The sequence below is a fragment of the Temnothorax curvispinosus genome, unplaced genomic scaffold, assembly GCF_003070985.1.
Source record: "Temnothorax curvispinosus isolate PA1 unplaced genomic scaffold, ASM307098v1 QBEX01005115.1, whole genome shotgun sequence".
In the NCBI taxonomy this organism is placed as follows: domain Eukaryota; kingdom Metazoa; phylum Arthropoda; class Insecta; order Hymenoptera; family Formicidae; genus Temnothorax; species Temnothorax curvispinosus.
In genome coordinates, this window is record NW_020214895.1 from 1 (window position 1) to 17,262 (window position 17,262).

Sequence of the window (17,262 nt, forward strand, 5' to 3'; positions counted from 1 at the left end):
AGCAAATCGATTGCCGATACATTTTCTAGGTCCGTGACCGAATGGTAAGTAAGTGTACGGTAAAATTTTGTCTTTATTCTCCTCGTTGAACCTTTCCGGATCGAATTTATCCGGATTCGGAAAGTACGTCGGATCGTGATGTAAACTATAAATAGGAAACAACAATACATGGTTGGGTTCGACGATCGCATTCTTGCAGCCTGGTCGCGACGGAGGTAGTTCATATCTCTTAGCGCAAAGTCTATCGGTGATGATCGACGGCGGATATTTTCTAAGAGTCTCAGAGATCACCATATCCATGTAAGATATCTTCGATATCGACTCGTAAGAAATCTCACCGTTTCCTTCGGCAAGATGCTGTTGTACTTCCTCGCGCAAACGATCCTGTACATCTTGGTTAACTGCCAGCTCGTGAGCAGCGAAACACATCAACGTCGCAGATGTTTCGAAACCAGCGAAGAAAAAGATGAAGGCTTGCGAAACGATATCATCCACGGTCATTTTATGTATATCTTCTTTGTCCCGAGCCTGCATTAATAAATGAATCATGTCCGGTCTGACGATACCTCGCTCCTCCCGCGCTCTAATGGTTTCCCCTACGATTTTCTTGAAAAACTCGGTCGTAGACGGCGGGAAAAGAGACAGACCTAATAATTTAGCGAGCCGTGGACACGCTTGAAAAAGTATCATCTTAGCCATCCCTAGCGGTCCAGCAGAAAATCCTTTGATAATCTCTATTCCTCTTATATAGAACTCATTGTCTTGATCTTTCATAGAATTCACACTTATGCCAAAGGCTGTCGTAGCAATTACGTCGGTGGCGTATCGTCTAAAGACTCCCTTCGTTTCGATCGAATGGCAGACTTCCGGATGATCGACCAAATAATTAACAAAATTGTGAGAACATTCCGACATCAGGTTAAACATGAACTTCATCTTGCTGGCGGTAAAAGAGGGGCTTAATGTATTCCGCATTTCTCTCCAACGATCTCCGCGCAAGGAGGTGATGTTCTTGCTAAATAACGGTTCTACGCTGGCGTCAACGAAACTGCGATGATCCGGGAAGGATTCAAAATCCTTTACCATGATGTCTTTGATCAGCTCAGGATCGCGCACTAACACGCTAGGCATGCCAAAATCCATTAGTCCAACATATTTTGCATCCGGAAAATAATTGTATAAATATTGGAAGTAATTGACAACACTGATGCGACCCAGAAGCAATTTCCAATCCGTTATAGAATTTGATAGATTAATTGGCAGGTAAGGTACACCTTTATTCTTCCAATAAAGATATGTATGATGCAGCACAGCGACAATTTTCAGGACGCCGATGACGACCAGAGTAATCAATAATAGCGCAAAAGGCGACGAAAGCCACGATAAATCCATCATGACATGACAGTATTACAGACAAACTGATTGTGAGACAAACAAGATACTTCGTCGAGCGCAGCGCAGTGTTGAGTGATTGCGGGAATTCTGACACGTCATAGATAACGTTCCAGGCGATTAGTAGCGTATAATTCTCACCGAAATATAGGTATCAAACCTATGCAGTCGACTTTATTACATGAATACCAACATTCGTTGCAACCGTTATAATTTTTTTCTGCGCAAATGTAGCCCAGAAAGCGCCTTATCCAGAACAATCTACATACAAGCATATAAAATAATCACGTGTTGATTATTTCACGCTACAAATACGTATGCGCCAGAAATCCTGCAATCTCCCAATACTGGCGCGGTGTTATAAATATACGTGTTGTGCAGTTCTTATCGTGAATGAAACTATGAAACGAAAATGGGAGGGAGAAACGCCTTTAAATATTATTGCGATTAGAGATATTATTGCGATTGTCAAGTAAGAGACTGGTCATTGATTGATTGTATGCTGAATGATATTGACAAACCATGGCAGAACCAATCCAAAATATAAAAACATGATTTTTTAGGTAAATTGTAAGAGAAAATTTTTTCGGTGTATTTAATAAACAGATATGTTTTCTCTCAGCTTCAACGCTAGACAACGAGCTATGTGTTAACAAGAAACATTTAAATGTAAATAAACATTTAAAAATCTTAGGTATAATGCGGAGCGTTACTTTATTCAAAAAGCTCTTTCGCATATGTGTCCGATCCTCCAGGTAAAGAATTTATAGATTAAGCGCTCGACCATTTTGGACGAAGTGTGTGTCCCAACACTTTGCTCATATCAACATCCGCGATGATAACTATTCTTCTTGTGGTTTTATAAATATTTCTATATAAATTATTGGATGGAGAAATCTTGTAATGAATTAAAAAACTCTTCCCATTACAATTCGGTAGAGAAGTATTGGCATCCGATAGAATATTAAATATAATAAATGTAGATGGATTTGACTGAGAAAATTGTCATGTGAGCCAAGAGACCAAGCTAGCGAAGAAGATTAGAAAACAATTTGCATCATTTGACATATATATTTGAAAATATCCAAATTATTTAGGTCTTATAAACAAACATACATACAATAGTATATATACTTATGTGGAATATGTGATTATAATTAAAATTTATAATTTACTTTTTATTTTAATTTTTATATACGTTTAATGTCTAAAAAATGTACATAGTTCAAATATACATAGAATTATGGCATCATGGCACAGAATTATGGCAGAAAAATAAATTTTATATTAATATTACAAACTATCCTACTTTACTAATGTGCCTGGTACTTTAATTCATAATTATTTAGCGTTATCGACGGATCTGATCTATATTGTATCATTGAACTGCAATGTCAAGCAAATAATCGTAACATTCCGTCCGTAAAAAAAAAAACATTTAAGACAAAGATTATTAAATAAATTTTATTGTGACATGTGATAGCAAAATAGCTTACGTAGTTTTTGCCTGTTGCCAAGAATTGCCCACACATATATCCTGTATCTGCGTACCAATACTGCGGAAGTCTCAGGATAATTAACGATAGTTTTAATTATCTAAATCGTCATTTAAATTCTTTTCAAAAGGAGTGCTTTCTATGATCGATATTATCAGCTCCTTGTCGTAATACACTCTTCGTCGTCTACCCTCTTTTTGATTCTATATTTCTACATAAGTCGAACGTTTTTATGTCGTTTTCAATTTGAAATTAACTGTCAATGGACTTAAAGATACGATTTATATGTATAATTTTTATCATCTCGATATAAGTGAGCTTGACTTCTATCTGACATAGGTTCACAATCATATCTAATTAATAATTTTTGATCGAAATGTGTCACGTTTGCTATAAAAAAAAGCTTTGTCAATTTATTATAATTTGATTATTTATATTTTATACAGCTATAACAAAATAGTCACTTTTGATTTATTAGAAATTCAAAATACTTACTTATAAGAAAATATTATTGAAAAATATTATGAATACACATATGCAATATTATAGCGTGCTGCATCGACTCTATTAATGATATTGTTTTCTTATACTTATTTCAAAAACTACATCTCAAATGCTCAAATTTACAATAAATTACAACAAACATATTTGAACTAATAATAAATTTCGAAAGAAAAATGTGTGCGAAAGACATTTGCGCGATAGAGATATTCGTTTTTACTTGAAGAATTAACAATATTGATTTGACTCTATATTATTCCTATTATACTATTTAGCGACAAGTGGAAGTTATATAAATGATTAAAAATGATCACAATCAAGTAGATTTGACAGTCTACGCAAGTCATAATGTTTATCGTAATATTTCATTTTCTTATTCTTTACTAGCAAAGACTTAGTTATTTGCTTTGTGCATAATGACGTAATACATCGCAAAAAAGGATATTGTACAATTATCTTCCAAAGTGCATACGCGTTGAACATCTTGAAAGTTGAAAATGCGGCAATGTTTTTTCAAACACAGCTACATATCGTACGACAATGTATTGCGTACAAGAATCTCACGTTTCTCTCTTCTCTAAGCCAATCCAGAATCCGCCAACAGGTTGCAACGCAAACTCGTGGTTAGCGTATACGATTGGTTCGACAGTCTTTTCCGTAGTCTTCAGAGTAAACTTTTGTAAAAGATGAGCTATCAGAATCTTAGCCTCCATGAGAACAAATCGATTGCCAATACATTGTCTAGGTCCGTGACCGAATGGTAGATAAGTGTACGGTAAAATTTTGTCTTTGTTCTCCTTGTTAAACCTTTCGGGATCGAACTTATCAGGGTTCGGAAAGTACTTCGAATCACGATGAAAACCATAAATGAAAAACGTCAATACATTGTTGGGTTCGACGATCACATTCTTGCAGCCTGGTCGCGACGGAGGTAGTTCATATTTCTTAACGCAAACTCTATCGGTCATGATCGCCGGCGGATACTTTCTAAGAGTCTCGGAAATCACCATATCCATGTAAGACATCTTCGACAGCGACTCGTAAGAAATCTCACCGTTTCCTTCGGCAAGATGCTGTTCTACTTCCTCGCGCAAACGATCTTGTATATCTTGGTTAACTGCCAGCTCGTGAGCAACGAAACACATCAGCGTCGCAGATGTTTCGAAACCAGCGAAGAAAAAAATAAAGGCTTGCGAAACGATGTCATCCAATGTCATTTTATGTACAGTGGGACCTTCTTTGTCCCGAGCCTGCATTAATAAATGAATCATGTCCGGTCTGACGATACCTTGCTCTTCCCGCGCTCTAATGGTTTCCCCCACGATTTTCTTGAAAAACTTGCTGGTAGCCGGCGGGAAAAAAGACAGACCTATTAATTTAGAGAGCCGTGGACACATTTCAAGAAGGACCATCTTAGCCATCCCTAGCGGTCCAGCAGAAAATCCTTTGGTAGCCTCTATTCCTCTTATATAGAACTCATTGTCTTGATCTTTCATAGAATTCACACTTATGCCAAAGGCTGTCGTAGCAATTACGTCGGTGGCGTATCGTCTAAAGACCTCCTTCATTTCGATTGCATGGCAGATTTCCGGATGATCGACCAAGTAATTAACGAAATTGTGAGAACATTCCGATATCAGGTCAAACATGATCTTCATCTTGCTGGCGGTGAAAGAGGGGCTTAATGTATTCCTCATTTCTCTCCAACGATCTCCGCGCAAGGAAAAGATGTTCTTGCCAAATAGCGGTTCCACGCTGTCGTCGACGAAACTGCGATGATCCGGGAAGGATTCAAAATCCTTCACCATGGCGTCTTTGACCAGCTCAGGATCGCACACTAGCACGTTAGGCGTACCAAATTCCATTAGTCCAACATATTTTGCATCCGGAAAGTAATTATATGCATATTGATAATAATCGATGATACTGATACGACCCAGAATCATTTTCCAACCCGTTATAAAAGATGATAGCGAATCTGGCAGGTAAGGTATACCCTTATTCTTCCAGTAAAAATATGAATGATGCAGCACAGCGACAATTTTCAGAACGCCGATGACGATAAGAGTAATCAATAATAGCGCAAAGGGCGACGAAAGCCACGACGAATCCATCATGACACGACAGTATAACAGACAAACTGACTATGAGACAAACAAGATACTTCGTCGAGCGCGGCGCAGTGTTAAGTGTGATTGCGTGAATTCTGACACGTAGTAGCGCGAGCTGTTCCACAGACGATTAGTAGCGTATATTTCTCACTGAAATATAGGTATCGTCAGACCAATCATAATAAGAGAATAATATATGTTAAAGAATAATATGTGTTAAAGAAAATAACCTCTGGAGGTTTTTAGAAATTAAATAATATAGTTTATGCGTTTGCAGTCGACTCTATTACATGAATATAACATTCGTTGCAACCGTTATAACTTCTTTCCACGCCCTGGAATGTAGCCCTGGAAGCGCCTTATGCGAAACAATCTACATACGAGCATGTAAAATAATCACGTGTTAGTGACCACTACACGCTACTACGCATGTGCCAGAAATCCCGTAATCTCTTGCGCAATCGTCCAATACTGCAGCGGCGTCGTAAGTATAATGGGTGCGTTCAGCCGATACTCCGCTAGCCTAGCAATCGTGAGCAGTCGCTCGTTTTCGCTCGTTTCCTCTCTTTTTAATCCATTGGGTCAAAAGAGAGGAAACGAGCGAAAACGAGCAACTGCTCACGATTGCTAGGCTAGCGGAGTATCGGCTGAACGCACCCAATGTGTTGCGCAGATCTTATCGTGAATGAAACGAAGATGGGAGGGAGGAGCGCCTTTCGATATTATTGTGATTAGAGACCTTCAAGTAAAAAACTGACCTTTGATCTACTGTGTGCTGATTGATATTGACAAACCAGGGCAGAACAAATCCGAAATATAAAAACATGATTTTTTGGATAAATTGTAAGAGAAAATCCTTTCTGTGTAATTAAGAAAAAGATGTGTTTCCTCTCAGCTTCAACGCTAAACAACGAGCTACATGTTAACAATAAACATTTAAGAATGTTAGACACAATGCGGAGCATTACTTTATTCAAAGCACTTTCGCATATGTGTCCGATCTTCCAGGAGAAGAATTTATATAGATTAAGTGCTCGACCACTTTGTACGATGTGTGTGTCTTAAAACTTTGCTCATATCAACACCCGCGGTGATAACTATTCTTTTTGTGCTTTTATAAATATCTTTATGTGAATAATTGGATGGAAAAATCTTGTAATAAGAATTAAGAAAGACTCTTCCCATTACAATTCGGTAGAGAAGTATTAGCATCCGACAGAATATTAAATATAATAAATGTAGATGGATTCGACTGAAAAAATTGTCATGTGAGCCAAGAGACCAAGCTAGCGAAGAAGATTAGAAAACAATTTGCATCATTTGACATATATATTTGAAAATATCCATATTATTTATGTCTTATAAACGTTTATACATATACAATAGTATATAGACCTATGTGGAATATAGACCTATGTGGAATATGTGATTATAATTAAAATTGTATATATATAATTTACTTTTTATTTTAATTTTTATATACGTTTAATGTCTAAAAAAAAATGTACACAGTTCAGAAATACATAGAATTATGGCATCATGGCACAGAATTATTGTAGAAAAATAAATTTTATATTAATATTACAGACTACCCTAATTTACTATGTGCCTGCAGGTACTTTAATTCATAATCATTTAGAGTTGTCGACGGATCTAATCCATATTGTATCATTTGAACTGCAATGTCAAGCAAATAATCATAACATTCCGTCCTGTAAAAAAAACATTTAAGATAAAGATCGTTAAATAAATTTTATTGTGACATGTGATAGCAGAGTAGCTTACATAGTTTTTGCTTGTTGCCAAGAATTGCCCCACACATAAATCCTATATCTGCGTACCAATACTGCGCAAGTCTCAGGGTAATTAACGATAGTTTTAATTATCTAAATCGTCGTTTAAATTTTTCTTAAAAGAAAAGTTTTCTATGATCGATATTATCAGCTCCTCGTCATAATACACTCTTCGTCGTCTACCCTCTCTTTGATTCTGTATTCCTACATAAGTCGAACATTTTTATGTCGTTATCAATTTGAAAGTAACTGTCAATGGACTTAAAGATACGATTTAAATGTATAATTTTTATCATTTCGAAATAAGTGAGCCTGACTTCTATCTCACTTAGGTTTACAATCATATCTAATTAACAATCTTGGATCGAAATGTGTCACGTTTGCTATAAAAAAATGCTTTGTCAATTTATTATAATTTGATTATTTATATTTTATGCAGCTATAACAAAATAGTCACTTTTGATTTACCAGAAATTCAAAAATCTTACTTATAAGAAAATATTATTGAAAAATATTATGAATGCACATATGCAATATTATAACGTGCTACATCGACTCTATTAATGATATTGTTTTCTTATACATATTTCAAAAACTACATCTCAAATGCTCAAATTTACAATAAATTACAACAAACATATTTGAACTAATAATACATTTCGAAAGAAAAAAATTTGTGCGAAAGACATTTGCGCGATAGAGATATTTGTTTTTACTTGAAGAATTAACGATATTGATTTGACTCTATTAGTCTTACTATACTATTTAGCGACAAGTGGAAGTTATATAAATGATTGAAAATGATCACAATCAAGTAGATTTGACAGTCTACGCAAGTCATAATGTTTATCGTAATATTTTATTTTCTTATCCTTTACTAGCAAAGACTTAGTTATTCGCTTTGTGCATAATAACGTAATACATCGCAAAAAAAAAAAAAAGATATTGTATACGCGTTGAACATCTTGAAAGTTGAAAATGCGGCAGTGTTTTTCCAAACACAACTACATATCGTACGATAATGTATTGCGTACAAGATTCTCACGTTTCTCTCTTCTCTAAGCCAATCCAGAATCCGCCAACAGGTTGCAACGCAAACTCCTTTTTAGTGTATACAATTGGTTCGACAGTCTTTTCCGTAGTCTTCACAGTAAACTTTTGTAAAAGATGAGCTATCAGAATCTTAGCCTCCATGAGAACAAATCGATTGCCAATACATTTTCTAGGTCCGTGACCAAATGGTAGATAAGTGTACGGTAAAATTTTGTCTTTGTTCTCCTCGCTGAACCTTTCGGGATCGAACTTATCCGGGTTCGGAAAGTACGCCGGATCGCGATGTAAACCGTGAATGAAAATCATCAATACATTGTTGGGTTCAACGATCGCATTCCTGCAGCCTGATCGCGACGGAGGTAATTCATATCTCTTAGCACAAAGTCTATCGGTGAGAATCATCGGTGGGTACTTTCTGAGAGTCTCGGAGATCACCATATCCATGTAAGACATCTTCGACAGCGACTCGTAAGAAATCTCCCCGTTTCCTTCGGCAAGATGCTGTTGTACCTCTTCGCGCAAACGATCTTGTATATCTCGGTTAACTGCCAGCTCGTGAGCAACGAAACACATCAGCGCCGCAGATGTTTCGAAACCAGCGAAGAAAAAGATAAAGGCTTGCGAAACGATGTCATCTAATGTCATCTTATATACACCGGCACCTTCTTTGTCCCGAGCCTGCATTAATAAATGAATCATGTCCGGTCTAACGATACCTTGCTCTTCTCGCGCTCTAATGGTTTCCCCCACGATCTTCTTGAAAAACTCGCTGGTAGCCGGAAAAAGAGACAGGCCTATTAATTTAGCGAACCGTGGACACACTTGGAAAAGGATCATCTTAGCCATCGCTAGCGGTCCGGGAGAAAATCCCTTGGTAATCTCTATTCCTCTTGTATAGAACTCATTGTCTGGATCTTTCATAGAATTCACACTTATGCCAAAGGCTGTCGTAGCAATTACGTCGGTGGCGTATCGTCTAAAGACCCCCTTCGTTTCGATCGCATGGCAGACTTCCGGATGATCGACCAAATAATTAACGAAATTGTGAGAACATTCCGACATCAGGTCAAACATGATCTTCATCTTGCTGGCTGTAAAAGAGGGGCTTAATGTATTCCTCATTTCTCTCCAACGATCTCCGCGCAAGGCGAAGATGTTCTTGCCAAATAGCGGTTCCGCACTGACGTCGACGAAACTGCGATGATCCGGGAAGGATTCAAAATCCTTTACCATGATATCTTTGATCAGATCAGGATCGCGCAGTAGCACGGCAGGCCTGCTAAATTCCATTAGTCCAACATATTTTGCGTCCGGAAAGTAATTGTATAGATATTGAAAATGATCGACAAAACTGACATGACCCAGAAACAATTTCCAAACCGTTATGAAAGATGAATCTGGCAGGTAAGGTACATCCTTATTTTTCCAGTAAAAATATGAATGATGCACTACAGCGACAATTTTCAGGACGCCGATGACGACCAGAGTTATTAATAATAGCGCAAAGGGCGACGAAAGCCACGATAAATCCATCATGACACGACAGTATAAAAGACAAACTGACTGTGAGACAAACAAGATACTTCGTCGAGCGCGGCGCAGTGTTAATTGATTGCGTAACGCAAGCGGTTCCAGACGATTAGTAGCGTATATTTCTTACTGAAATATAGGTATCGTCAGACCCATTATAAGAAGAGAATAATATATGTTAAAGAAGATAGCCTCTGGAGGTTTTTAGAAATTAAATAATATAGTTTATGCGTTTGCAGTCGACTCTATTACATGCATGAATATAACATTCGTTGCAACCGTTATAACTTCTTTCCACGCAAATGTAGCTTAGGAAGCGCCTTATGCGAAACAATCTACATACGAGCATGTAAAATAATCACGTGTTGACTACTGCACGCTACTACGCATGTGCCAGAAATCCCGCAATCTTACAATACTGGCGCGGCGTTATAAATACATGTTGCGCAGATCTTATCGTGAATGAAACGAGGGTGAAACGCCTTTCGATATTATTGTGATTAGAGACCTTCAAGTAAGAGACTGGTCATTGATCTACTGTGTGCTGATTGATATTGGCAAACCATGGTAGATGCAGCAATCCAAAATATAAAAACATGATTTTTAGGGTAAATTCTAAGAGAAAATTTTTTCTGCGTATCTATAAAAGAAAAGATGTATGTTTTCTCTCAGATACGTTTCTTTCAACGCTAGAAACGAGCCACATGTTAGCAATGAACATTTAAATGTTGAATAAACATTTAAAAATGTAAAGCATAATGCGGAGCATTACTTAATTATTTAAAACTCTTTTGCATGTGTATCAGATCCTCCAGATGATGAATTCATAGATTGAGCGCTCTACCATTTCGGACGAAGTGTGTGTCTTAAGGTACTCCTAACACTTTGCTCATACCAACACCCGCAGTAATAACTATTCCTCTTGTGCTTTTTTATAAATATATTTTTATGTAAATTATCGGATGGAGAAAGTTTGTAATATAGAATTAAGAAACATTCTTCTTATTACAATTCGGTAGAGAAGTATTAGCGTCCAACATAATATTAAATATAATAAATATAGGTGAATTCGACTGAAAAGATTGTCATATGAACCAAGAGACCAAGTTAGCAAAGAAGATTAGAAAATAATTTGCATTATTTGACATGTATATTTGAAAATATCGATATCATTCATGCCTTATAAACGTTACATGCATACAATAGTATATATATATATATATATATATATATATATATATATATATGAAATATTATAATTAAAATTGTATAATTTACTTTTGATTTTAATTTTTATATACGTTTAATGTCTAAAAAATGTACATAGTTCAAATATACATAGAATTATGGTGTCATGGCACAGAATTATGGCAGAAAAATAAAATGTATATTAATATTACAAATTATCCTAATTTACTATGTGCCTGGGTACCTAAAAATCCGTAATCATTTGGAGTTGTCAACGGATATAATCCACATTGTTTCATTTGAACTGCGATGCCGAGCAAATAATCGTAACATTTCGTCCTATAAAAAGAAAAAGACATTTAAGACAAGGATCGTTAAATAAATTTTATTGTGACATGAGATAGTAAAGACATAATTTTTGCCTGCTGCCAAGAATTACCTCACACATAAATCCCATGTCTGCATACCAATACTGCGCAAGTCTCAGTAGGGTAATCAACGATAATTTTAATTATCTAAATCGTCCTTCAAATTCTTCTCAAAAGGAGTGCTTTCTGTGTTTGATATTACCAGCTCCTCGTCGTAACAATACACTTTCTACTCTCTGTTTGATTCTACGTAAATCAAACAGTTTTATGTCATTATATCAATTTGAAATTAACTGTCAATGGACTTAAAAATACGATTTAAATGTATAACTTTTATCACCTAGAAATGAGTGATCCTGACTTCTTTCCCAGGCCACAGTGTTGTCATCACAGCAATAAATTTCGAATGGGTGTAAATTATACAGCACCCGCGTTTCTTCTTAAATAGGCGCACATAAATAGCGAAGTACATTGCAACTTCGTCAGTTTTTTTTTGGAGACAATTCGAAATCTGTTTCATTGATATCTTGTACGAACATATCGTTGGGCGTTATACTCTCCTTTTGTACATCAGAAGGAGCTATGCAGATCTTATCTGTGTAGGACAGAAATTTTAGTGAATGTCTATACTTTAATAATAGTTTTGCACATATGACAATCAAGCAATCAAGCTTTTAATACAAGTGTATTACTGTAGAATATTAACTCATGTATTTTATGGAGATACCGCCACCAGTACCAGTCACCCATCCGAGATGATAGAACTACCGACACAGTTCTGGAATATGATTTCTTGGGTGTTCCTGTATAAAAATGATAGATATTATAAAACAAATTCTATACATGCATAAATTTTAAAACTAAAACTTTGTAAAACCTGATTTCAACGTCCATTAATATATGCACGCATATGTATAAATAGTTTGATAACTTATAATTTAACATTTACATATGCGCCAAAAAATTATATATACGTGACTTTATAAATATATAAATAAACAAAATTTATGTTGCATTGGTATTAACAATTATAGGATTTGAAACGTGAAGTATCAACTAAACGATTATCCAAATTTAATTTTATAAATATTAATATACATGTTCAAATAATATTATTGATATATTAATGTATTAGATATATATTAATATCATTACATATTAAATTAGAGTTTTTATAAATAATTAATGTAAGAATTGATTGGAAGTTAGCGTTTTATATGTAAGTTTGCTTTTATTTTTTAAATATTTATTTTAATTATTTATTTATTTAGAAGAAAAAAAGGAAAGTTGCGGAGCAATTAAAATTGGAACTAACCGGCAAAAAGAAGTAAAATTCACTTACCAAATCAAGTCCAAAGAACACGAGATTGAAACTGATGAAGCCTTAGGTAAAATATCGGAAACTGAGTTTTCGCAATGCTTTTTTTTTCAAAGATTTTTTATTTTCTCTTGCTTTGGTGCTGGAGGACCAATGTCTTCTCTCTGCTTTACTTTACTCTCGCTCATCCTAACTAACGCTGTTTCTCGGTAGGAATAGATAACCTGTGAAAAACATCACCCTTATTTTAAGCTCCAGCATTAGTAGCAGGGTCCTGGAGAGGTTCTGGAATTTTTTAGTGGGATGTACATGTGCGCTTGCCCCATCTTTTCCCCAAAACTTTGAAAAAACTCAGCCTGCCAGACTTCAGCTGCTCTTTTAGTTTTTCCAAAGTTTTGTTTTTCAAACAATATCTAGTAATTAAACATTTTTGTGAGAGATTTATAATAGAAGTTGTTATCTCTGTTTCAATTCTGTTTTTCAGAAGGGAAAAAGACTTTAGCTTTCTTGTGAAGAAAAATTTACGCCCCAATAAAATATTTTTATAAAATGTATAATTATATTTATTCTTCTGTATATATATTACAAAAGATATATACATATATATAGATATACATGTAACAGTCACCATTAATAAAAATAGACTAGTGGAAATATTATAAATATGAATAACAATCAGAGAATGAAATGGAGCAAAACTTGGCCACAAACTATCTGACATAAAACACTCAAAACTTGCAACGAGAGGATAAATTGCATTTATTTATGAAGGTGGATTTCAAGATCCAAAACATTGTTGCAATGAGTAGCTTTAATTTATCTTATTTTCATTATCTTATTATTCTCGCATGATATCATTCTCGATAACAATATAACAAAACAACATTATATTTAATCTTATCAATACTCTTATCAACATTAAAAAGATATTTCTCAGAAATATCGCAATTAATAACAAATTCTTATTTGTAAACGTTTGTGTATAGGTAATTGATTTAATTTAATGATTATCTGCGCATTTTGCATTACCTATAAATGTAATGGATTGTTTTCCTTATTTTTTTTATATATACTATCTATTCTCAGACAATGAATCATGTCTGATTCACAATCATATCTGATTAACAATCTTTGATCCAAATGTGTCATACGAACGCTGTAAAAAATGTTAAATGCTTTGTCAGTTTATTATAATTTGATTGTTTATATTTTATATTGCTATAATAAAATAGTGACATTTGGTTTTATTAAAAATTTAAAAATTTTATTTATAAAAAAATATTAAAAAACATTATAAATGCACATACAGAATGGTATATTATTACATCATGGTACATCGACTCTATTAATGATATTGTTTCGTCATACTTATTTAAAAAATTATAACAGCGAACGCTTAAATTTATAATAAGTTACAACAGACATAATTTGAACTAATAAAAAATTTCGAAAGAAAAATGTGCGAAACATCTTTGCACGATAGAGATAATCGTTCTTACATGAAGAATTAACGAATTGATCCTATTTATATTTAGCGACAAGTGGGGAAGTTATATAAATCATTAAAAACAATCGGCATAATCAAATAAACGTGGAAGTCTACGCAAGTCATGATGTTTATCGTAATATTTAATTTTTTTATTTCTCACCAGGAAAAACTTGGTTATTTGCTTCGAACATAATGACGCAATACATCGGAAATTTTATTGTTTGCGATATATTACGTCATTCTTCACACTTCAATCTTAACACTTCAATCTTTACACTCCAATCTTCACACGTCAATCATCTTCTAAAGTACATACACGCGTTGAATATCTTAAAAATTGAAAATGCGGCGATGTTTTTCCAAACACAACTACATCATACGATAATGTATTGAGTGCAAGACTTTCACGTTTCTCTTTTCTCCAATCTAATCCAGAATCCACCAACAGGTTCCAACGCAAACAACTTTTTAGTGTATACGATTGGTTCGACAGTCTTTTCCGTAGTCTTCAGAGTGAACTTTTGTAAAAGATGAGCTATCAGAATCTTAGTCTCCATGAGAGCAAATCGATTGCCGATACATTGTCTAGGTCCGTGACCGAATGGTAGATAAGTGTACGGCAAAATTTTGTCTTTGTTCTCCTTGCTAAACCTTTCGGGATCGAACTTATCAGGGTTCGGAAAGTACTTCGGATCGTGATGTAAACCGTGAATAGGAAACATCAATAAATTGTTGGGTTCGATGACGACATTTTTGCAGCCTGGTCGCGACGGAGCTAATTCATATCTCTTGACCGAAAGTCGATCGGTAATAATCGCCGGTGGATACTTTCGGAGAGTCTCGGAGATCACCATATCCATATAAGACATCTTCGACAGCGACTCGTAAGAAATCTCACCTTTTCCTTCGGCAAGATGCTGTTGTACCTCTTCGCGTAAACGATCTTGCACATCTTGATTAACTGCCAGCTCGTGAGCAGCGAAACACATCAGTGTCGCAGATGTTTCGAAACCAGCGAAGAAAAAGATAAAGGCTTGCGAAACGATGTCATCCAATGTCATTTTATGTACACTGGGACCTTCTTTGTCCCGAGCCTGCATTAATAAATGAATCATGTCCGGTCTGACGATACCTTGCTCTTCCCGTGCTCGAATGGTTTCCCCTACGATCTTCTTGAAAAACTCGCTAGTAGCCGGCGGGAAAAGAGACAGACCTATTAATTTAGCGAACCGTGGACACGCGCGAAATAACATCATCTTAGCTATCGTTAGCAGTCCAGAAGAAAATTTGGTAGCTTCTATTCCTCTTGCATAGAACTCATTGTCTTGATCTTTCATAGAATTCACACTTATGCCAAAGGCTGTCGTAGCAATTACGTCGGTAGTGTATCGTCGAAAGGCCCCCTTCGTTTCGACCGCATGACAGACTTCCGGATGATCGACCAAATAATTAACGAAATTGTGAGAACATTCTGAAATCAGGTCAAACATAAACTTCATCTTGCTGGCGGTGAAAGAGGGGCTTAATGTATTCCTCATTTCTCTCCAACGATCTCCGCGCAAGGCGAAGATGTTCTTGCCAAATAGCGGTTCCGCGCTGACGTCGACGAAACTGCGATGATCCGGGAAGGATTCAAAATCCTTTACCATGATGTCTTTGATCAACTCAGGATCGCGCACTAGCACGCCAGGCGTGCCGAAATCCATTATTCCAACATATTTTGCGTCCGGAAAGTAATTGTATACATATTGAAAATGATCGACAAAACTGATGCGACTCAGAATCAATTTCCAACCCGACATAAAAGATGATAGCGAATCTGGCATGTAAGGTACACCTTTATCCTTCCAGTAAAAATATGTACGATGCACCGCAGCGACAATTTTCAGGACGCCAATGACGACCAGAGTAATCAATAATAGCGCAAAGGGCGACGAAAGCCACGATAAATCCATCGTGACACGACAGTATAACAGACAAACTGATTGTGAGACAAACGAGATAGTTCGTCGGGCGCGGCGCAGTGTTGAGAGATTACGGGATTTCTGACGCATGCGTAGTAACGCGAATCGTTTCAGATAATTAGTAGCGTACAATTCTCACCGAAATACAGGTATCGAATCTTTTATAAGAAGAAAATAATATGTGTTAAAGAAAATAGTCTCTAGAGGTTCTTAGAAATTAAATAATATATAAATTTATGCATGCGTTTGCAGTCGACTTTATTACATATAAGTACCAACATTCGTGTTGCAACCGCGTTGTAACTTCTTTCCATGCAAGTGTAGCCCAGAAAACGTCTTATGCGAAACAATCTATATACGAGCATGTAAAGTAATCACGTGTTGACCACTGCGCGCTAATACGCTTGCGCCAGAAATCCCGCAATCTCTCTGGCGCGGCATTATCAATACGTTGCGTAGATTTTACCGTGAATCAAAGGAAAATGGGAGGGAGAAACACCTCTCGACATTATTGCGATGATACATATGTCGCATCATAATTGCACAAGATATTAGTCAGTCAGTTTAAATGCGCATGACATTTGCCGAATACATCCCGACATTTTGCTCGGAAAGAAAGAGAAACTAAATTGTGTGTGAGAAGGAAAGAAGCGGGAGGAACGACGTGCAATTATATAGATATGTCGCTTGCGCTATATATGTATTAGTCAAAAGTTCCGAATTGCCGCGTAAGTATAAGTATATATATAAAGCAAGAAACAGTACATTCGGTGACAATTATCAAATAATATATCGAAATGGACAAAAAGTTCTATACACGGAGAAATTTTTCGTTATATTTTACTGTCAAAATTTACTACTTTGAGAAAACAATATATAATTTTTGTTTATTCACGTTTCTCTCTTCTCCAAGCTAATCCAGAATCCGCCAACAGGTTGCAATGAAAACTCCTTTTTATTATATACAATTGGTTCGACAGTTTTTTTCGTAGTCTTTAGAGTGAACTTTTGTAAAAGATGAGCTATCAGAATCTTAGTCTCCATAAGAACAAATCGATT

At 35.7% G+C, this 17,262-nt stretch overlaps 4 protein-coding genes and 1 long non-coding RNA gene across 8 annotated transcripts; all 5 read right to left on the minus strand.

Moving 5' to 3' along the window:
• Positions 1 to 6: 6 nt before the first annotated feature.
• LOC112454507 (cytochrome P450 9e2-like) lies at positions 7 to 2,739 on the minus strand (the record flags this gene model as incomplete). The annotated part of the gene is made up of 1 exon (XM_025015944.1): positions 7 to 2,739. A coding segment is annotated over exon 1 (1,389 nt), but the record flags the coding sequence as incomplete, so codon positions are not given.
• A 102-nt stretch (positions 2,740 to 2,841) lies between these two features.
• LOC112454506 (cytochrome P450 9e2-like) lies at positions 2,842 to 5,594 on the minus strand. The gene has a single exon (XM_025015943.1). The coding sequence runs from the start codon at positions 5,504 to 5,506 to the stop codon at positions 3,950 to 3,952; it is 1,557 nt and encodes a 518-aa protein (XP_024871711.1). The 5' UTR covers positions 5,507 to 5,594; the 3' UTR covers positions 2,842 to 3,949.
• Positions 5,595 to 7,239: 1,645 nt separating this feature from the next.
• Positions 7,240 to 10,214, minus strand: LOC112454504 (cytochrome P450 9e2-like). Of its 2 annotated transcripts, none has more exons than XM_025015941.1 (2): positions 8,339 to 10,214; positions 7,240 to 7,497 (listed from the first exon to the last, which is right to left on the minus strand). In XM_025015941.1, the coding sequence occupies exons 1-2, from the start codon at positions 9,880 to 9,882 to the stop codon at positions 7,473 to 7,475; spliced, it is 1,569 nt and encodes a 522-aa protein (XP_024871709.1). In that variant the 5' UTR covers positions 9,883 to 10,214; the 3' UTR covers positions 7,240 to 7,472. The 2 variants fall into 2 exon arrangements, with proteins under 2 accessions (XP_024871709.1, XP_024871710.1); XM_025015942.1 differs by having other exon boundaries at positions 8,328 to 10,214.
• Positions 10,215 to 11,163: 949 nt separating this feature from the next.
• LOC112454505 lies at positions 11,164 to 17,256 on the minus strand. 3 transcript variants are annotated; one of them, XR_003040738.1, is made up of 6 exons: positions 17,099 to 17,256; positions 12,775 to 12,974; positions 12,139 to 12,235; positions 11,773 to 12,027; positions 11,504 to 11,678; positions 11,164 to 11,403 (listed from the first exon to the last, which is right to left on the minus strand). It is a non-coding gene; the product is annotated as an uncharacterized LOC112454505 (long non-coding RNA). The 3 variants fall into 3 exon arrangements; XR_003040737.1 differs by lacking the exon at positions 17,099 to 17,256 and having other exon boundaries at positions 12,125 to 12,235; positions 12,775 to 13,322; XR_003040736.1 differs by lacking the exon at positions 17,099 to 17,256 and having other exon boundaries at positions 12,775 to 13,320.
• Positions 13,973 to 17,046, minus strand: LOC112454503 (cytochrome P450 9e2-like). Its single transcript, XM_025015940.1, has one exon. It carries the CDS (start codon positions 16,291 to 16,293, stop codon positions 14,644 to 14,646), a length of 1,650 nt encoding a protein of 549 aa, XP_024871708.1. The 5' UTR covers positions 16,294 to 17,046; the 3' UTR covers positions 13,973 to 14,643.
• Positions 17,257 to 17,262: the final 6 nt, after the last annotated feature.